Below are 23,300 nucleotides of genomic sequence, written 5' to 3' on the forward strand. Positions count from 1 at the left end.
GAAGGATTTTGGTATTTTGATTGATAAATAAGTGGTTTTTTTAGAGAAAGTTGTGTTATTTAGGTTAAGGTTTGATAAAATTTGAGGAAAAACTAATAAGAGGCATATTTATATCACCAGACCCGCACGTACCAGTAAAATCATTATTTAATATCAGTATGTGTAATTGAACGTTATTGGTACACATTTTGTATCGATACCGTTGAAACTCACTAAAATTCACATAATTGTACTGTATCGATACACATGTTGTATCGTACTGGTACTTGCTATATATCCACTGCATTGGATTTGAATTTGTTTAAAAAAAACTCATTGTAAGGAACATGTATTATAAATAATTCGAATTTGTTTCAAAGAACTTTTATATTCCAACATTGAATTTGAATTTGATTTTTTTCAAATAAGAATTATATTCGTATTTGACACTCGTATTTGAATCTAAAGACTAACAATTATTTAGATTAGATATATTTTACATTTAAACCAAATTATCATTGAATATTAAAAAGTAAGAGTAATCTGAATATCCATTGCATTGAAGTAAGGGGAAGAAAATCACAAAGCACAATAAACATTATAATTGTAAATAAGATAAAAGTAAAGTAAGTAGAAAATCAACTTCATACAATCTGAAAGATTAAAACTTAACAATATTTTGTGCATATAACTAGTATGTCATGTATGTATATATAGAATAACATAATTAAACTAAACCTCCCGATGAACATAGAAATAGACAACTGCAACCGTTATCCACCATGCGGTAGTTGATTCGAATTTTGATATGTTATTGAGGCACGCTCAGACCTAGTCATGTTTATCATGAGAGTAAAAAATTGTAGAAAATAACATTAGTAATCGCAACAACAAAAAAAGCTAAAACATTTTTTAAGTGAATGAATCACTAATAAAACTAATTCTTAACTATTATAAATATATATAACAACAAAGAGTAATTACTATTATATTTCATATTTAATTACCTCAGATATTTAGACTGCACTTTACCAATCCTTATTTGGTTGTCAATCCAAAATAGTTGGATCTTTTTCCATATTTTTCAATTCATTAATATATGCAGTCTGCGAAAAAAATATTATCAACATGCATAACAACAAAGAGTGATCACTATTATATTTCATATTTAATTACCTCAGATATGTCATCTTTTTTTATATGTTTTGGGCATGTATCTAACTAATTTTGATATTTGAAGTGCTTCAGTATGCCTTTTATCCTGATCAGAAGGCTTGTTCGAAGAAGGCTTAGAGGTTTTATGCAAGTCCAACGTAACATCTTCATCATATGAAATATGTGGTAGGTTGGACGATGAAGCTTGACGCTTTGTTCTCTTGAGTTTTCTCTTTCCAGTTTCAAGAACTATAGGATCACCAATTCCAAGAGTCTCTCCATTTTTACTGGTTTTCTTTTTACATCTCACTCTCACCATTTTTAATTTGAGACTCAATTTTTCAAACTGATCTCTAAACTCATTGAAAATTTTGAATTTTTGTGATGCACGTTGACATATAGTCATATAATATGAGGCTATAATGAAATACATGGCTTAAACTGTTGGTGGATTATTATCTTCAACATATGCATTCTTATTTTATAATCCAACATCTTTCTTCGCATAAATAGTCCATCGTTTCATTATACATCCTTGAGGTATTTCTTTTTCCTTTTCATATTTCAACACGACACACATACGACGACATGGAAAACCAACATACTTCAACTTCATACAACAACAATACATGGTATCATGTGTGGTATCTTTCAGTACAAGATACAACTTTTCTTTTTCAACATGCTCTAACCAATAACACATACATTTATTATGTACTTCCATTTTTTTAACCAAATAATAACCCCATAAGGTATTTATTTGCATAGTGTAACAAAAACATTTCTAGTATATACTTGGGTTGTAATACGTTTTAAACTTTCCAACACACCATCATAATACGATTGTTCATCAATTGTTTTATAGTCTTGATGACATTCCTCTCATCTTAGAGATTGTAGTTGTCTATGATAATTCTCAACAAATCAATACAATATTACCTCTCTGTCCAACCAAGTTTTCAATGTGTTATTCTTTGTTTCACACCGTTGAGTAGTCCTCATTGTTGCACACCAAAATATATATTTGTTAAATATAGTAAGTAAATATAATATTAAATACAATTCAAGTGTATATAATGTTACCTACATAAAAATATCCTTGCAAATATGTCTATGCCTATTTCTCCTTAACTTTATACAATTCTTGAACTCATCTCATTCCTTCAACTTTGTGTTTGTCTACCCATTCTTTCCAAACCCTTTCAAAAATATGATTTAGTTCTACACTTGTCAGCGTATCTCAAAAACCTGTTGAGAAAACTGTGATCATCATTGAATTGCACGTTCTTCATGATATGCTATAAACACAATCTATGTTTTGCCCTGGTAGTACTTCAGGAATGACATTTTCCAGGGCCTTATCTCTACAAGTAATAACAGTAAGAGGTCTGTGGTCATCTCCTACTTCAATCAATTGTAACATCTACACTAAGTAACCTCTTTCTCATTCACAACCAATACACATCAAAATCACACTGTGTTTCAATGATGATTAACACCAACCAAAACAACGAACTACTTGTTGTAAGCGTTGCACTTGTAAGTCATATCAAATACAATAACATGCCCAACTTCTTTATAATCTGCAAGTAATATACCATCGTCCCAAAATAACTTCTCTAAGTTTCCGAATTCATCTCTCGTGTGCCTCACAAAAAAGAAAGGATCAAATTCTTGCTTTCCACATAAATGAGTCATCATCACCATCTTGTACTTCTTGTCGTTTGACTATATATATATAGTTGTACAAATCTTTTGGTAGAAATCCAAAATTCTCAATGGAACAACTTCATTCACGAAATTTCGTATCATCTTACTTGGACCAATTCCAGAGTTGTGAATGCTCTTAATCTTAATTCGATCTAACCGACTAATTTTTCAGTACCTAAACTTTCAATTTTTTAAAATCATACATAACGTTTAGTTTTCATTTCATTATAGTATCCCGTCATTAAAAATTTAACTTGTTTAGTACCTAAACTATCCATTTTGGTCCATTTTAGTACCTAAATTTTTAATTTTTCAAAACTTAACGTTAAATTTTAAACGAGAGTACTAAAATGAAACGAAAACTAAAGTTTTTAATAATGGGGTACTAAAATGAAACAAAACTAAATTTTATGTATAATTTAAAAAAAATAAATTTAAATATTAAAACATATTAAAATTGATAGTTTAAATACTATACATGTAATTTAACCTTGTATATATGAAATATATATGTATATATAGACTGATCCCTAATGTCTGAATTAGTAGCTAAGCGGTGGTCTTGGTTAGAAGTAATACTTCAATTACCTCTGACGAACATTAACGGCAAAAGGCAATACATAAACACGCAAAATGGGTTTTGGCTGGATTTGACATTGTAATTACTAAAGCAATTCCATTGCAGCAGCTAGCATGGGCCAAACAAACTAGAAACTATCCCCTTATTGGCCACTTTTTTCAACCTCGTCATATGAATTTTATTGACTCAAATATGATGTACGATTCTACCAAAATTTTATCGACTCTAAAATGTAGTAACTTTTATAAGTTGAATATTTGTAGATAAATGACAATTATAAAAAAAACAAATAGTAGACTAACTGTTGAAAAGCAGTTCGAGAAAATCGCAAACACTTGGACTTGGGTTTGAGGTTGTCTTGGATTTTTTACCATTTACTTTTGTTTCTGATTTGTCCGCTGAACTACTGTTGGCGGCCAATCCATTCCCACTGCAGGCGTCTTTTTCTCTAATCCTCTCTTTACATTTTACAGTTACTTTGTTAATTAATCTTATCACTATTATATTGTGCTTCCCAAGTCTCCTTATTGTTGCTGCTCATGCATTTCTTCCTCAACTTCAAAGCTTTTTTATTTTTCTCTTTTCTTCAATACAAGCACAATGTCGAGTAAGTCGATTCCGGTTGCTTCCATAACAAGAAGTAAATGGCGGAAAGCGCTGTCATCTTGTGGTGATAGCAAGCGGAGGAAGACATTGGCGGAGAATGATGGAAGCTTGGCCAAAACGAATATGTCTACGCCGCAGCCTTCCTTAAACGTTGACGTGTCTTTGAGTTCTCAAAAGAAAACCGCTCAAGTTCGAATATTGATAGATCACGAGACTAAGATGGAAGCAACCCTCAACCGGGTGTTATTTGGCTGAGTAGTGATGATGATAACGATGAAGAAGAATATAATGAGGATGACGATTCAGTCGGAGTTTCGGATGATGATCTCTCAAATACAAGTGGAGAGGATAATTCTAATCCAGACGATTTGGATTATTATGAGGAACAGGAAGAGGACTTAGAGGAGGATCATCGGCCATCTTCTAGTTCAGAAGATGACACCGAAACTTCTTTTTCAGAGACGTCAAGTCGTTTCACTGTGAAAAGAAAAGCTGCAGAGACCGAGCTCATCGTGGAACGCACTAAAGAGTGTAAAAAGAACTTAAGTGGCTCCATTGGCTTGGATGGTTCCGCCACCATGTCTGAGAGTAAAAAGTTTGATATTCTTAGCGTTCTCGCTGAATCTATTACGGACAAACAAAATTTAAACTTGGATTCTAACACATCCGAAGAGAATCTCATTCAAAGAAGAAAAAGAACACTTTTTGCCTCTCAAGTTTACTTTTGGAGATGAGAAAACCGAGTTCGAGAAAGAAATGGATTACCTGTAGTCTGAGATGCATTTCTCTATGGTGTCCGAGTTTGGTTCAACATCAACCCTTCCATCTATGGTATGTTGAATGCTTCATGAATAATAATGAGGACGCCCTTGTCTGCATGCTGCATATGGATTTGAACTGAACTAATACTTTTCATATTGAATTGCTGAACATGTGGAAAATGAAATTGCTAATGTTTCAGAGTCTGAACGTAACAGAACAACCCTATCTCGATGTCTTCAAGAGGATCGCCATCTCGTGTTAGACGAAGAAGTTGGAATGAAATGCAAATCCTGCTCTTTCCTGCTGCTGGATATCAAAGATATGCCACCACCTTTTGTAAGTTGTTTGTCATACCTCCATGTTTCATGCTTAATAATCTAAAATAGAACTTTCATTTTCATACTAGCGGTTTGTTTTGTTGTATCTTGGCTGGTTATAAAATGGCATGATGCTAGAAGAAGTGCTCTGTTGAAAACGTTGATGGATAAGCTTTCTTGCATTTTGAATTGCTAGGAATGCTGGGAATTTTATCCCATTAAATTTGGGGGCATTTTATTCTAAGTAGTTCCAGTGAGAATTATGCTATTGACCTAGCTAAATGGCTCAATAGGCTAATCACTAGGAGCCTAATATGTATATACATATATTTATATAACACTTAACTAAATAGCTCTTACTGACTGATGATTGATTGTTCATAACTTGGTTTCGCTTGATTCATATGATAGATCCTTGTGGAAAATATGAAAGGCAATTCTCTGGCATTATGGACTCTTCTATATTTGATGGCCTTCAATGTGAAGACTCTAACCGTGATATTCCCAGCATTGATCACTCTGCTCATATCGAGGGCATAGTGTGGGGAATCATTCCTGATTTGAAACGTAAACTCTATCCCCATCAGCATGAAGGTTTTGAATTTATTTGGAATAACATAGCAAGAGGGATTTATCGTGACAAGTCGAAAAACTCATCCAAAGGTAGTGGTGGATGCATTATATCTCATACTCTTGGGACAGGGAAAACGCTTCTCATGATAGTCTTTCTTCAGACGTACTTAATGAATATCCAAGTTGCAGCCCCGTGATTGTTGCTCCTCGCAGCATGCTACTCACATGGGAAGCATAATTTAGAAAGTGGAAGGTTGACATTCCCTTTCACAATCTCAAACACTAAGAAATTTTTCGACAAGGAAAAACTGTGCGGTATTGGACTTTATGAAAAATTCAAGTACCGTGTTCCATAGCAAGATAGACCTCTTGTCCGACGTATGGTGAAGTTGATGTCTTGGAAATCCGATGGAGGCATTTTAGGAATCAGTTACAACCTTTTTGTGCAACTTGCTGGAAAAGACATCGAGGAGAAGCAAAAATGTCCAACGGTAGATAAGCATGTGAGTAATGTTACGGAAGACGGTTCTCGAATAGAGCAAAATCGCAACTGATAATTTGAGAAAATAAAATATGAAGATAAAAAAGACACAAAATTTACGTGGAAAACCCCTAAATAATATAGGGTAAAAACTACGGGCAACGGTAGAAGAAATTCACTATGAGAAAATAAGAATTACAACTTCTCTCAATCTACCAAGGAGAAAACAATGATAATTCTCTCTTGATAAATAGGAGAAAACAACTCTCAAGAAACTCTATAAATTCTCTCTAGTATTGGAAGAAAGCTAGAATGATTTGGGATGGTTTTGAAGCTAAATGAGCTAGGGTATTTATAGTTGAAGCTTAAGAACTAATCTTATAAATACCCTAAAGTACAATGACTAAAATTGAGATTTTACCATTACCCATTTCAACAATTTCAGCTCACCTAATTACTGTGTATTTTGACAATTTATGCGCCTTATTTTTTCAATGCATTACGTGCACCAATTTTGACTTTGCACCATGCTTTCGGTGCACTTTGATTTTCAACAATCTCCCACTTGAAGATTTGATTAGAACAATCATATCTTCATATCATTCTTTCTACCCTGTACCATCATGTTGCTTACGTTTCTGACAGGCCACAAGAAGATCGACACCAGGTAAATTTATCAGCATTGATCGCTTTCGTCATGAAATCTGCTATGTTGTCTTTTATATGGATCTTCTGCATATCTATCGTCCCTTCTTCCACTTTTTCACGAATGAAATTGTATTGAACTCGTATGTGCTTTGTCCTTGAATGAAATGCTGGATTCCTTGCTATATGCAAGGCGCTTTGACTGTCACAAAACAAAGAGACATACTCTTGATTGTGCCCAAGCTCCTCCAATAGCATCTTCAACCAAATTGCTTCTTTACTGGCTTGTGTAACTGCTACATATTCTGTTTCTGTTGTGGATGTAGCCACAACTTCCTGCAATTTTGAAACCCAGCGTACAACTCCACTAGCAACATTGAACACATATCATGTAGATTTTCTTTTATCCAAATCCCCTACATAGTCAGAATCAACATATCCATTGATAAGTAAATTTGATCCTCTATAACATAATGCAATATTTGAGGTCCCTTTAATGTATCTCAGGATCCTCTTTACTGTATTCCAATGCTCTTTGCCTGGATTCGCCATGTATCGACTAACCACTCCTACTGCTTGTGCAATGTATGGTCTTGTGCATATCATAGCGAACATTAAACTTCCCACTGCTGATGCATACGGTACTCGAGAAATCTCCATCCTCTCTTCTTCACTGCTAGGACTCATACCGGAGGATAATTTGAAGTTAATAGGAAGAGGGGTAGAAATTGGCTTACAATCTTGTATGATGAATCGTGACAAGATCTTTTTCAAATAATTCTTTTATGAAAGCCAAATCTTCCTATTACTTCTGTCTCGATGAATTTGCATCCCTAGAATCTTATTTACTGATCCCAAGTCCTTCATTTCAAATTCCCTATCCAATTGTGCCTTCAATTCTTCAATATGATCTTTATTGGGTCCTGCAACTAACATGTCATCCACATACAACAACAATATAACAAAATCGTTATCACCAGACCTCTTGAAATAAGCACAAGGGTCTGCATTAAGTCTGTTGTATCCAAGGCACATAATGAAGGAATCAAATCTCTTATACCAATACCTCAGTGCCTGCTTTAGACCGTACAGAGATTTGTTCAACCTGCAAACCAAGTTCTTCTTTTCTTTTTCTTCAAAACCTTCAGGCTAAAGCATATAAATCTCTTCTTCAAGATTTCCATGAAGAAAAGTTGTTTTAACATCTAGCTGCTCTAGATGTAAATTCATTGTAGTACACATTGCCAAGACTACTCGAACTGTTGTTACTCGAACCACATGAGAAAAGATTTCATTGAAATCAATACCTTCTTTTGAGCATATCCTTTGACCACCAGTCTTGCACGATACCTCTCAACTTGAACGTCACCATTTCGCTTGATTTTGAAGACCCATTTGTTACCAATTGGCTTCCTTCCTTGTGGTAGTGGCACAAGGTCCCATGTAATATTTTTATGAAGAGCTTCAATTTCTTCTTGCATTTCCATCATCCACAGTGAAGCATCTGAGCTGTTTATTGCCTCCTGGTATGTTGATGGCTCACCGTCCTCTGTTAAAAGGCAGTATACAATATTACCTTCTATAACATAATCTGAGTGCCAATTGGTACGTCTTCTCACACGATCTGATTGACGAGTTGTTGGAGATTCAGAACTCTCTGGTTCTTATTCATAATGTGTTGGCTCTGCTTCAAAAGAATCTCCTTGTTCAAATTCCTTTTCCACATGTATCTATGTAGTCTCTGACTTTTCAGCACTGCCATCTTCTTCTTTTCTTTGTAGTTTATCTTCTACAAAGATAACATCCCTGCTGATGATCACTTTGCGGGCAGTGGGATCCCACAAGCGATACCCCTTTACTTCATCAGCATACCCCAAAAATTTGCATTTCCTGGATTTTGGATCCAGCTTTGAAATTTCTTGGGAGTTGTACATCACGTATACAATACTTTCAAATACGTGAAGGTTTGAATAATCATCTAGTTAACCAGTCCACATCTCCATTGGTGTCTTCAGCTCTATTACAGTTGATGGAGCTCGATTCACCAAATAACAGGCGGTATTGATTGCTTCTGCCCAGAATGATTTTTCTAGGTCTGCATCCCTCAACATTGCTTTTGTTCTTTCTAACAAGGTTCTGTTTATCCGCTCTACCACTCCATTTTGTTGAGGAGTGTTCGCCACTGTGAACTGTCTTTTGATGCATTCTTTCCTGCAAAAGTCATCAAATTCTTCGCTTGTGTATTCTCCTCCATTATCTGTTCTGAAACACTTGATCTTATTTCCAGAATCAAGTTCCACCCGCGCTTTGAAGTTTTTGAAAGTTGAAAACACATCTGACTTCTTCTTAATAGGGTACACCCAGCATCTCCTAGAGTAGTCATCAATAAATGGGACAAAGTATTTTGCTCCGCTTAGGGATGTAACCGGTGCTTTCCATACGTCAGAATGAACCAATTCTAGAACACTTTTGCCTCTAGAATTTGACGTGTTGAATTTCAACCGGTGCTGCTTACTTGTTATGCAATGCTCATACAAGATAAGTGATACCTTTGTTAAGCCTGGAAGTAGCTTTTGCTCCACAAGGACTATCATTCCTTGTTCTGACATGTGTCCATGTTTTGATGCCATAGCATTTCCGAATCTGAACTACATGAGGCAACAGAGGCTTCTGCTTCTAGCAAAGTCTCTCCCTTCAGCATGTACAAGTTTGTTGCTATCTTTTCGCCTTTCAGCACCACAAGCGCTCCACAGAACACCTTCATGATTCCTTTCCGTGTTTCAATCTTGCTTGCATTATTATCCAACAATTCGTAGGATAATCAATTTTTCTTCAGGCCTTTCACGTGCCGCACATCTCGAACAACTTTAATTATTCCATCATACATCTTCAATTTGATGGTTCCCACGGCAACGATCTCTAAGGCATGATCATTGCAACTATACACAGATCCTCCTGAGACAGGTTCATAATGATGAAACCATTCTCTTCTTGAGGTCATGTGATATGTCGCTCCCGAATCAATGAGCCATATATCTACAAATATTTTTCTGCCTTCCACGGTGGTTGACGCTTCACAACATAGAAAATCTCCATCATCTGAAGTGTTTGCGGTATTGCCTTGTGGATTGGAGTTTTTATTTAGACGCCAACAATCCTTCTTCAAGTGACCCTTCTTTCCACAGTTGTAGCACTTTAAATTCTTCTTGCTCCTCGACTTCGATCTACCATGTTTGTGACTGCTGCTTTGGCCACGTTCTGTTGATCTCCCTCTCATTGTTGTCAACGCTTCTGCTTGTTGCAGATTTACTTGTCTGTTCCTTGTTTTTGCGCCAATTTTCTTCTTATAGAATAGCACCTGCAACGTCATCGAAGACTAGACTGGTGACATTATTGTTTGTCAAGTTGATGATGAGTTGATCATACGAATCAGGTAGACTTTGAAGTAGAAGTTCAGCACGTTGTTGTTATACTATTTTACAGCTTAAGGATGTAAGCTGAGAAAATAAAGTGTTCAGTGTGTTTAAGTGCTCCGTCACTAAAGTAGATTTTGACATCCGGAAAGTGTACAATTTCCTTTAAAGGAAAAGTTTATTGTGCAACGATGTGGCCTCGTACAATTTGGTGAGATGATCCCATATCTCCTTAGCTGAATTCTTCTCCTCGATGGTTGACAATACTTCATCTGCTAATGCTAGATGAAAGTTTGCCATAGTATTCCCGTCCATTTCGATCCATTTGTTGTCGTCTGTGAAATCTACCGACCTTTCACTAATAGTTTCTAGACAACCGTTTTTCCTCAGGATGACCTTCATCTTCAATTTCCACAATGAGAAATTTCTCCCATTAAATTTTTCAATATCAAATTTCGTTGTCATAGCTTTTATTACGGTAGCTCCCACTATTTCACTATCGTGAATAGTTCTCTGGAACCTTCAAAGAAAGAGTAATAACTTCTTACTTTCTTATGTTGGAGGATCCACCTTTTGGGGGTAACCACAAAGACAATAAGCAGATATTACACACTCAAATTTGGCTCGGATACCAATTATTGCAGAAGAGTGTTATTGAATAGAGCAAAATCGCAACTGATAATTTGAGAAAATAAAATATGAAGATAAAAAAAGCACAAACTTTACGTGGAAAACCCCTAAATAATATAGGGTAAAAACCATGGGCAACGGTAGAAGAAATTCACTATGAGAAAATATGAATTACAACTTCTCTCAATCTACCAAGGAGAAAACAATGATAATTCTCTCTTGATAAATAGGAGAAAACAACTCTCAAGAAACTCTCTAACTTCTCTCTAGTATTGGAAGAAAGCTAGAATACCCTAAAGTACAATGACTAAAATGAGCTAGGGTATTTATAGTTGAAGTTTAAGGACTAATCTTATAAATACCCTAAAGTACAATGACTAAAATTGAGATTTTACCATTACCCATTTCAACAATTTCAGCTCACCTAATTGCCGTGTATTTTGACAAATTATGCGCATTTTTTCAATGCATTAGGTGCACCAATTTTGACTCTGCACCATGCTTTCGGTGCACTTTGATTTTCAACAATCTCTCACTTGAAGATTTGATTGGAACAATCATATCTTCACATCATTCTTTCTACCCTGTACCATCATGTTGCTTACGTTTCTGACAGGCCACAAGAGGATTGACACCAGGTAAATTTATCAGCATTGATCGCTTTCGTCATGAAATCCGCTATGTTGTCTTTTGTATGGATCTTTTGCATATCTACCGTCCCTTCTTCAACTTTTTCACGAATGAAATGGTACTGAACTCGTATGTCCTTTGTCCTTGAATGAAATGATGGATTCCTTGCTAGATGCAAGGCACTTTGACTGTCACAAAACAGAGAGACATACTCTTGATTGTGCCCAAGCTTCTCCAATAGCATCTTCAACCAAATTGCTTCTTTACTGTCTTGTGTAGCTGCTACATATTCTGCTTCTGTTGTGGATGTAGCCACAACTGACTGTAATTTTGAAACCCAGCTTACAGCTCCACCAACAACTTTGAACACATATCATGTAGTAGATTTGCTTTTATCCAAATCCCCTACATAGTCAAAATCAACATATCCATTGATAAGTAAATTTGATCCTCCATAATATAATGCAAAATTTGAGGTCCCTTTAATGTATCTCAGGATCCTCTTTACTGTATTCCAATGCTCTTTGTCTGGATTCACCATGTACTGACTAACCACTCTCACTGCTTGTGCAATGTCTGGTCTTGTGCATATCAAAGCGAACATTAAACTTCCCACTGCTGATGCATACGGTACTCGAGACATCTCCATCCTCTCTTCTTCACTACTAGGACTCATACTGGAGGATAATTTAAAGTTAATATGAAGAGGGATAGAAATTGGATTACAATATTGTATGCTGAATCGTGACAAGATCTTTTTCAAATAATTCTTTTGTAAAGCCATATCTTCCTATTATTTCTGTCTCGGTGAATTTGCATCCCTAGAATCTCCAAGTCCTTCATTTCAAATTCCCTAGCCAATTGTGCCTTCAATTATTCAATATGATCTTTGTTGGGTCTTGCAACCAACATGTCATCCACATACAACAACAATATAACAAAATCGTTATCACCAGACCTCTTGAAATAAGCACAAGGGTCTGCATTAAGTCTGTTGTATCCAAGGCACATAATAAAGGAATCAAATCTCTTATACCAATACCTCGGCACCTGCTTTAGACCGTACAGAGATTTGTTCAACCTGCAAACCAAGTTCTTCTTTTCTTTTTCTTCAAAACCTTCAGGCTGGAGCATATAAATCTCTTCTTCAAGATTTCCATGAAGAAAGCTATTTTAACATCTAGCTGCTCTAGATGTAAATTCAATGTAGCACACATTGTCAAGACTACTCGAATTGTTGTTAGTCGAACCACAGGAGAAAAGATTTCATTGAAATCAATACCTTCTTTTTAAGCCTATCATTTGACCACCAGTCTTGCATGATACCTCTCAACTTGATCATCACTATTTCGCTTGATTTTGAAGACCCATTTGTTACCAATTGGCTTCCTTCCTTGTGGTAGTGGCACAAGGTCCCATGTATTATTTTTATGAAGGGCTTCGATTTCTTCTTGCATTGCCATCATCCACAGTGAAGCATCTGAGCTGTTTATTGCCTCCTGGTATGTTGATGGCTCACCGTCCTCTGTTAAAAGGCAGTATGCAATATTACCTTCTATAATATAATCTGAGTACCAATTGGGACGTCTTCTCACATGATCTGATTGACGAGTTGTTGGAGCTTCAGACTCTCTGGTTATTGTTCATAATGTGCTGGTTCTTCTTCAAAAGAATCTCCTTGTTCAAACTCCTTTTCCACATGTATCTGTGTAGTCTCTGACTTTTCAGCGCTACCATCTTCTTCTTTTCTTTGTAGTTTATCTTCTACAAAGATAACATCTGTGCTGATGATCACTTTACGGGCAGTGGGATCCCACAAGGGATACCCCTTTACTCCATCAGCATACCCCAAGAATTTGCATTTCCTGGATTTTGGATCCAGCTTTGAAATTTCTTGGGAGTTGTACATCACATATACAATACTTCCAAATAGGTGAAGGTTTGAATAATCAGCTAGTTTACCAGTCCACATCTCCATTGGTGTCTTCAGCTTTATTGCAGTTGATGGAGCTCGATTCACCAAATAACAGGTGGTGTTGACTGCTTCCGCCCAGAATGATTTTTCTAGGCCTATATCCCTCAACATTGCTCTTGTTCTTTCTAACAAGGTTCTGTTCATCCGCTCTGCCACTCCATTTTGTTGAGGAGTGTTCGCCACTGTGAACTGTCTTTTGATGCCTTCTTTCCTGCAAAAGTCATCAAATTCTTCGCTTGTGTATTCTCCTCCATTATCTGTTCTGAAACACTTGATCTTATTTCCAGAATCAAGTTCCACCCGCGCTTTGAAGTTTTTGAAAGTTGAAAACACATCTGACTTCTTCTTAATAGGGTACACCAGCATCTCCTAGAGTAATCATCAATAAATGGGACAAAGTATTTTGCTCCGCCTAGGGATGTAACCGGTGCTTGCCATACGTCAGAGTGAACCAATTCTAGAACACTTTTTCCTTTAGAATTTGACGTATTGAATTTAAACCGGTGCTGCTTACTTGTTATGCAATGCTCACACAAGGTAAGTGATACCTTTGTTAAGCTGGAAGTAGCTTTTGCTCCACAAGGACTATCATTTCCTGTTCTGACATGGGTCCAAGTTTCTGATGCCATAGCATTGCCGAATCTGAACTACATGAGGCAACAGAGGCTTCTGCTTATAGCAAAGTCTCTCCCTTCAGCATGTACAAGTTTGATGTTATCTTTTCGCCTTTCAGCACCACAAGCGCTCCATGGAACACATTCATGATTCCTTTCCATGTTTCAATCTTGCTTGCATTATTATCCAACAATCCGTAGGATAATAAATTTTTCTTCAGGCCTTTCACGTGTCGCACATCTCGAACAACTTTAATTGTTCCATTATACATCTTCAATTTGATGGTTCCCACGCCAACGATCTCTAAGGCATGATCATTGTAACTATACATAGATCCTCCTAAGACAGGTTCATAATGATGGAACCATTCTCTTCTTGAGGTCATGTGATATGTCACTCCCGAATCAATGAGCCATATATCTAAAAATCTTTTTCTGCCTTCCACGGTGGTTGACACTTTACAGCATATATCATCTCCATCATCTGAAGTGTTTGCGGTATTGCCTTGTGGATTGGAGTTTTTATTTAGACTCCAACAATCCTTCTTCAAGTGACCCTTCTTTCCACAGTTGCAGCACTTTAAATTCTTCTTGCTCCTCGACTTCGATCTACCATGTTTGTGACTGTTGCTTTGGTAACGTTCCATTGATCTCCCTCTCATCGTTGTCAACGCTTTTGCTTGTTGCAGATTTACTTGTCTGTCTTCCTTGTTCTTACGCTAATTTTCTTCTTGTAGAACAGCAGCTGCAACGTCATCGAAGACTAGACTAATGACATTACTGTTTGTCAAGTTGACGATGAGTTGATCATACGAATCAGGTAGACTTTGAAGTAGAAGTTTAGCACGTTCTTGTTCTCTTATTGTACATAGAAGTTCAGCACATTCTTGTTCTATTATTTTACAGTTTAAGAATGTAAGCTGAGAAAATAAAGTGTTCAGTGTGTTTAAGTGTTCCGTCACTGAAGTAGATTCTGACATCCGGAGAGTGTATAATTTCCTTTTAAGGAAAATTTTATTATGCAACGATGTGGCCTCGTACAATTTGGTGAGATGATCCCATATCTCCTTAACTATCTTCTTATCCTCGATGCTTGACAATACTTCATCTGCTAATGCTAGATGAAAGTTTGTATAGTATTCCCATCCATTTCGATCCATTTGTTGTAGTCTGTGAAATCTACCGGCCTTTCACTGATAGTTGCTAGACAACCTGTCTTTCCTCAGGATGGCCTTCATCTTCAATTTCCATAATGAGAAATTTCTCCCATTGAATTTTTCAATATCAAATTTCGTTGCCATAGCTTCTATTACGGATAGCTCCCACTATTTCACTATCGTGAATAGTTCTCTAGAACCTTCAAAGAATGAGTAATAACTTCTTACTTTCTTATGTTGGAGGATCCACCTTTTGGTGGCAACCACAAAGACAATAAGCAGATATTACACACTCAAATCTGGCTCAGATACCAATTGTTGCGGAAGACGATTATCGAATAGAGCAAAATCGCAACTGATAATTTGAGAAAATAAAATATGAAGATAAAAAAGACACAAAATTTACGTGATATAGGGTAAAAACCACGGGCAACGATAGAAGAAATTCACTATGAGAAAATAGGAATTACAACTTCTCTCAATCTACCAAAGAGAAAACAATGATAAATCTCTCTTGATAAATAAGAGAAAATAACTCTCAAGAAACTCTCTAAATTCTCTCTAGTATTGGAAGAAAGCTAGAATGCTTTGGGATGGTTTTGAAGCTAAATGAGCTAGGGTATTTATAGTTAAAGCTTAAGGACTAATCTTATAAATACCCTAAAGTACAATGACTAAAATTGAGATTTTACCATTACCCATTTCAACAATTTCAGCTCACTTAATTGCCGTGTATTTTGACAATTTATGCGTCTTTTTTTTTCAATGCATTAGGTACACCAATTTTGACTTTGCACCATGCTTTCGGTGCACTTTGATTTTCAACAAGTAAAATACTTCTTGAGCTTCCTGGTCTCTTTGTTCTTGATGAAGGGCACACCTAGAAATGATGATACACTTATGTGGAAGGCTTTATTGAGAATCAAAACGGGACGTCGTATCATTCTCTTTAGATCTCCTTTCCAAAATAATTTTGATGAGCTCTTCAATACTCTCTGCCTAGTGAGACCAAAATTTGCTGAAGGAATCCAATATAGGCTTCGAGTAGAGACTAATAAAAAGTGCAGTGATGAAGGAAACAAAGCAAAAAGGAAATGAGACTTTTTGACTGATTCCATTGGCAAAGATGATGTATATGAAGCTGAAAAATTGAGAGAGCTTAAAGTTGTGATTAAGCCCTTCGTGCATTTGCATAAGGGTACAATTCTACAAACTACCCTTCATAGTTTGAGGCATTATGAGGTTGTTTACGACCCTCTAATCTGCAGAATAGAATCCTTGAGCGTGTTAAAGAAACAAGAAATTCATTTTTGCGAGAGTATTATGTGTCTTTGATCTCCACCCACCATTCTTTGTTGCTGCAGTTATCCATAAGAAAGATATTACGAAAAATGTTGGCTCCATTATTTGTATGAACGAGTTAGAATGAGTAAGACTAAAGCCCGATAAAGGAATTAAGACTAAAGCCCAATAGAACTTCTTAAGATTAGTGGAGCTCTAGATGAGAAGGCATTAGTTTTCAGTCAATACCTTGAACCATTAAAGCTAATAGTGGATCAACTTAAAGATTTTTTCAAATGGAAGGAAATGGATGAGATATTGTACATGGATGAGCAATGTGAAATAAAATAGCGCCAAAGGATAATCAATGTTTTCAATGATCCAAAGAGAAAAGCAAGGGTGTTGCTTGCATTAACAAGGGCTTGCTTGGAAGGTATAAATCTTGTTGGTGGTTCTAGAGTGGTTTTGCTTGACGTGACATGGAACCCGTCTATGGAAAGGCAAGCTATTTGCCGTGCATATAGGCTTGGATAACAAAGAGTTGTATACACTTATCACCTTATCTCGTCTGGGACGATAGAGGGTTTAAAATGTTATAGACAAGCTGAGAAGGATTGGTTATCAAAATTATTGTTTTATTCTTCTCACAAAAGGGATGTTCAGCACTATAAAGGTTGCAATGTCTCAGAGGATAGGATTTTGGAAGTGATGGTGCAGCAAGAGAAATTCACTTCAATGATTGAAATGATAACAAATGAGCCCAAAGAGTCAGACCTGATCGTAACTTATGGTGGTCTGTAACAATATGTATGCATCCTTGTAGAAAATATAAATTTTCATAATAGAAATGACTCGAGATATGCTAGCTTTAGAAGCTGATGGTGTTTTCTTTTTGGTCATCCAATCTACTAGGATTTTGATTCCTTATTGTCATGCTGGTGTTTGCTAGGTCTCTTAAATTTTGAAATTAGATAACTTAACCCTCAAATTTTTTTATTTAAATTTCTTTTAGTTTTCTCTTAATTTTGAAATTAGACGAATTAAAACATGACCCATCATCCTTTTTAAGTTTAAATATTTATTGAATTCCTATCAATTTCAACACTAAAGAAATCTTCTTAGGTACAATAGAATTAAGAGAAATGTGTTGAAGGAAGGGAGACAACTTCATAAGAGATGGTTACTTTAATACGAGGTTGATTTTATTATAATAGTGTATGTATTTCATAAATAAAAATAGTTTTGAATTGACGATTTATCTTAAAATGAATAAACATTTTTTTATAAAGTGAAAAATATAATAAAATAGATTAGAAATCAATTAATCTCGAATTTAAGAAATTAAAATTACAAAAAAATAATCGGACTAAAAGAAAGAAAGGAAGTTGTATTGGGAAATTTGCTTCGGAGCCCCGTGTTTGTGTCGGTCTCCTACTTAAACGTATTTCCTATTTCTCCCTCTCAAAGGTCAAATCGGACTATCCCCAATCTTTATTCTTCAATTTTGACCTAATCCAATCCTCTGATCCAACACAAAGCTTTGCTCTCTTCTTCAGTGAATTTTCGATTCGACGCCATGAAACTCTCCTTCTCTCTCCCTTCCAAATCAAAAACCTCCCAGAAAGCGGCCATCCCCAACCCCTCCGCCGCCCAAGAAGACCAAAACCACAAAGAATTCGTCACAGAATTCGACCCTTCCAAAACCCTAGCCGATTCCAAACCCTCCTTTGTTATACCTCCCAAACAGAACGAATGGCGTCCCTACAAGAAAATGAAGAATCTCGATCTCCCTTTCCAATCCGATGCTTCTCGTGATCTCAAATTCGAGCTCGATTCCTCATCTATTAATCCCGACTCGGAGTCCGGAATCTCATACGGTCTCAATCTCCGTAACAACTCTACCAAGGGCGAGGCTGATATCATTGAGGTAGCCACTGCGTCTGCTGCTCCAGTCGAGACGGTTCTTCTCCAGAGTTTTAAAGAGGATATAGAGAGGCTGCCCGATGATCGAGGGTTTGAGGAGTTCGAGGATATGCCTGTTGAGGGTTTCGGTAAGGCTTTGCTTGCTGGTTACGGGTGGGTTGAAGGGAGAGGAATTGGGAAAAACGCAAAAGAAGATGTCAAAGTTAAGCAATACGAACGGAGGACCGACAAAGAGGGGTTAGGGTTTAGTTATAAGGAATTTAAATCTAAAGATAGGATACACGGTTCGAAGAATGTCAAAGAGAATCTCGACAAAGAAGAAAGAGTGAAGGAGGATGGAGATGGCTTTTTTGTGGGTAAAGATGTTAGAGTTATCGAAGGAAGAGAGATGGGTTCCAAAGGTACAATATGGAGAAGTTGGGTGGCAATTGGGTTGTTTTAAAATTGAAGAACAGGGATGATGAAGTTAAATTTCGTATATCTGAGATAGCTGATTTGGGTTCCAGGGAAGAAGAGAAGTGTTTGAGGAAACTGAAGGAGTTGAAGATTAGGGAAGAAAAATTGTCAAAACATAAGGGCGGCGAAAGGAAGTCTAGCAAACGGAGTATAGAGAGTGAAAAAAGGAGTGAAACGCAAGTTAATGTTGAGAGAACTAGGAGTAATGGTGATAGAAGGGTTTCTTGGCTTAGAAGTCACATTAGGGTTCGGATTATTAGTAAAAGTTTGGCCGGGGGAAGGCTGTATTTGAAGAAAGGGCAGGTGGTGGATGTTGTTGGGCCATACATGTGTGATATATCAATGGATGAGAATAAGGAGTTGATTCAAGGGGTTGAGCAGGAACTGCTTGAGACTGCATTGCCAAGGCGTGGTGGTCCAGTTCTTGTATTGTACGGTAGGCATAAAGGTGTATATGGAGATTTGGTAGAGAGGGATTTAGATAGAGAAATGGGTGTTGTTAGAGATGCTGACAGTCGGAAGTTGCTAAATGTGAAACTTGAACAGATTGCTGAGTATATGGGTGATCCGAGCTATCTTGGGTACTGAATATGGCATTTGCCTTCTCGCCACAAATTAATCCATTCCAAGCCAAATGATACGATCGAAAGGTATTTTCTGCTAAAGTGTGCCCTTTTCTGATAAATCTATGTTTACCATTGATTGGTATGAAAAGCACCAAATTATCTACTTTTTGGGTCAAAATATAACCATTCTTGCTGTATTTTGATTCATGTTTGAGGTATAAGCTTCTCCATTATTATTCAACTGCAGTTTAAAAGATTTCAATTCATAGATTAGAATTATTGTTGAAAGGATTTATTTCGTCCTATCAACTTATAGCTTCTACCTATCCCCTGTCAACCCACCCTGAATACCGCTATGACTTAAAAGTTTGTTTGGTTCACAAATGTAAGATTATCATGGAGAATAAAAGATTATCAGGGAATAAGATTACTGGAATGTTGTATTTTGTGTTTGATTGGTTTAGTAGGAATGTAAGATTACCGTGTTTTGGTTAAAAGAATAAAAGATTATTGGAATGTATATTTGACTAAATTGCCCTTATTATATATTTGTTTTTTAATAAGTTGAAAAATATTTATATATCTTCTTTAAAAAAATTAAATTCATAAAATTTATATAATTTTTTTCAAAATTAAAAATATAAAAAGATTTCATTATTAAAAATATAAAAAGTTTAATGAAAGGTTAAAATTTTATTTTAACTCCTGAATTTCATATAAATTTTAATGTAGATTTTTTTGTAAATCTAAAATAGTTTAAGGATAAATTTTAATTTAACATTTGTAGAATTTTTATTATTCAATGACAGAATAATGATATTTTTGAAAGAAGAAAAAATTTAAGGGTATTTTAGTCTAAAACGCGTAATCCAACAATACCTAAGAAAGAGAGGTAATGACATTTCGGTAATATATCCAAAAAATTCACTATTGGTAATGTAAGATTATCGGGAATGACATTCTCGGCCAATCAAATGGGGGAATGTGGATTTCATTCCTATGAGAAATTCACATTCCCCAACCAAACACCCTAATGGTTTTTAAAGTGGGTTTCATAAACTGGTTTTGAAAAATTTAGAAGAGTTTAATATAAGTTGTTTGGAATGATAATGTAAAATTATATACCAATTTGTGTGGTTGTATTCTGTAAAATTTGATATGAATTAAGAAAGAATCAATCTCTACATATGAGTGATGATCCTTATTTGCTTTGCTTTGGCTTTTATTCTAAAGGAATTGAACCTGGATTAAAAAAATCACTGGACTGAGCAAAAGCTTGAAAATATCGTTTTTTTATGTTTAGGAAACTGGTAGCTGCTTTCTCTTGGTTTGTTCTGTCTGCCATCTCAACTTCATAGCATCAAGCACCTGGGGGGTAAACTTGACTAATGTTGGGTAGGTATCTTTTTGTGGCAGGAGGCCTCCACTGTATATTCTATCAGTGGTAGTAAATCAGGAAGCAAAAGGGTTTGTTGGTTTGCTTGATGTCCTCGTGAAACTGTTTTAGTGCTTGTATGTTTGGTCTTTTCTTGAAGATGAATAACTACTGTCATTTAGAAATTGCAATCATTTTTTCTCTCATTTCTGTGGTTAAGAAACTGGTATCAATTAAGCCTGATCTTTATTTTTATAAAGCTAATTCTTGTTGTTGTATTTGAAGTAACTTGTATCAGTTAATCCTTCTATCATGTGGTTAATTTGAATTTCATATGGATTGATGAATGATTATTGGAAATAATATGCTTATGAATTATTTGTAGTGAGGCCATTCTGCGATAACAGAGGCCTGTACATTTATTTGAGCCAACCTAAATTGTACATATACAACTTTGGCACAAATATCTACGTTTCCTTTTATGTATAGAGGGGAGCAGACACCACCCTAGGGTCTACTGAGCATACCAATGACCCTGATATCAGTCTCCAAAACATGCATCTTTCCTTCAATTCTCAATAATCCACGTAGAAAAAATGGCGGGCCAACTTTCCGAACTACAAATTAAGGACTCCAATGCAGCAACATGAGTTGCAACAAACAAAGTCACTAGTGGTACGGTGTAGTGCATGACTTAGTAATCAGCTATGCTGGCATTTATTCTAGTGAATAGCAATAAAGGAAATCTGGTGCCACTCGAGGATTCTTTATAAAATTCTTAGCTTTCCTTGGGAAAAATTTTCACCATCAATCTTAGCAAGAAAGTTATCATAACCGTATGAAGAAGTTGGTTCCCTATTGGCGCGACCTTAGTATTGGCTGGAGGTAGATACTGATGGTTGACACTAAGTGGCAAGTTGAGCTTGGCATCCGAGCCGTAGAGTTTACGTGCGACAACATCAGAAGTATTAGGGTAATCATTTGATAATTGAGCTCGATATATTAAACTATTCAAACTTGACTCAATTCTTTACGATTAACTTAAAATACCCTAGTCCTTATCTGAACGTCAAGAACACCAAAGTACAACCATTTTATTTACGACCTACAACCACGTGATCTCCTATAGATCACTTATAAGCCAAGTTAGATCGTTTAATCCATAATAGCTGAAACTCCTACCCTAAAGCTCCATATGCACTTCAGGGGTTAGAAGAAAGAAATAATACAGAAACATATGACACAAGATGGTGAATGGAGAAAATGACAGTGAGCACCATGGTAGAAATATATACATATCCAAGACAACAAAAACTTCGGCACCAAAGTTGCAGCTCTAAAATATGGCAGTGCTGAGCTTTTAACGAAGTCAATCTTGCATCTTTACGAGTGTATGGGCCAAAACTGTTTCAGAACTCGTTGGCAATGGAGAAAACATGGTGTAAGATTGACATCGGCAACTCAAGTCCAACATGTTGAATTAGTACCCTCTTCATCTCAAACTTGAAACTAGTGATTCATTTGAATCTCTACACTTCCTTAGGGCAGCCCTTATCTCCTTAAACATCTCATTTACTTGGATTCCTTTCCTGCTCAATATCCAAACAACTTACAAACAGGCTACTTATCCATCTTTGGCCTTAAAATGCAGTACCAAGATGCAACTTTTAATGAGCCAAGGAGTTAGAGATGCAAAACAACAATATTTAAGAAAACAAATTACTTACAAAACACTAGCACCAACAACATCTAGCCGAGGAAGTCTTCAATTTCTTTATCCATTTTGTCTTCACCAGAAATTGCTGAAGACAATATACACACTTCGCGACTTTCAGTGGGCAACGAACATCTCTTAACTCATTTCCGACTCAGAATGTACTATCTCACTTCCATTCTTTAAGATTTCTTAAGTTAAATGCAAAGAAGATAAAAAGAAAGGGTGATCTTCATGGTATGCTCTTATCTTCTTGTAGATACTAATATTAACAAATGAAATTCAATGTTAAAGATGAAAAACCAAATGTTATATGTAGACACCTGTTTTTGACCGGGCTTAAAAAATATTATATTGTTATTATTATTATTATAATAATTACTTATTATTATTATTAATTTATATAGAATTATTTTGTAGGCCCCAAGGGGACCCCACGCATCTCAAATTGTTTCTCTTCGTGTAAACGTGGGCACCCATCCATCTTTTCCTAGAACTCAGCAGCAAGCATCCATGGGAGTCGGGGCCAACATCTCTACTTTGTCCTCTTCATCAAACTATAAAAATCCAATCCAAAAGGCCACGGGAGGGGCAGAAGAATTGGCTATGGATTTGGAGGAGCTTAAGCAGCTTCAAAGCATCGCTAAGAGGCCACGTATTTGATCTCTTATTTCCTCTGAGATTAGCAACTTGGAAAAGACATTGAAAGAGGATGCAAATGGACCTTCTCCTGCTGTTGTTCCACAAATTCTAGTTCC

The 23,300-nt window shown here is 36.1% G+C and overlaps 1 protein-coding gene and 1 long non-coding RNA gene across 2 annotated transcripts; both read left to right on the plus strand.

The window, feature by feature from the left end:
* LOC120154433 lies at positions 1-23,300 on the plus strand. The gene is made up of 3 exons (XR_005518881.1): positions 1-11; positions 4,618-4,625; positions 23,132-23,300. It is a non-coding gene; the product is annotated as an uncharacterized LOC120154433 (long non-coding RNA).
* On the plus strand, positions 17,930-19,717 carry LOC120154432 (protein MOS2-like). The gene is given in 2 exon segments (XM_039166188.1): positions 17,930-18,835; positions 18,838-19,717. Coding segments are annotated over 2 exon segments (1,389 nt in total). The 5' UTR covers positions 17,930-18,084; the 3' UTR covers positions 19,476-19,717.

Source organism: Hibiscus syriacus, unplaced genomic scaffold (genome assembly GCF_006381635.1).
Source record: "Hibiscus syriacus cultivar Baekdansim isolate YM2019G1 unplaced genomic scaffold, ASM638163v2 tig00111129_pilon, whole genome shotgun sequence".
Classification (NCBI taxonomy): Eukaryota; Viridiplantae; Streptophyta; class Magnoliopsida; order Malvales; family Malvaceae; genus Hibiscus; species Hibiscus syriacus.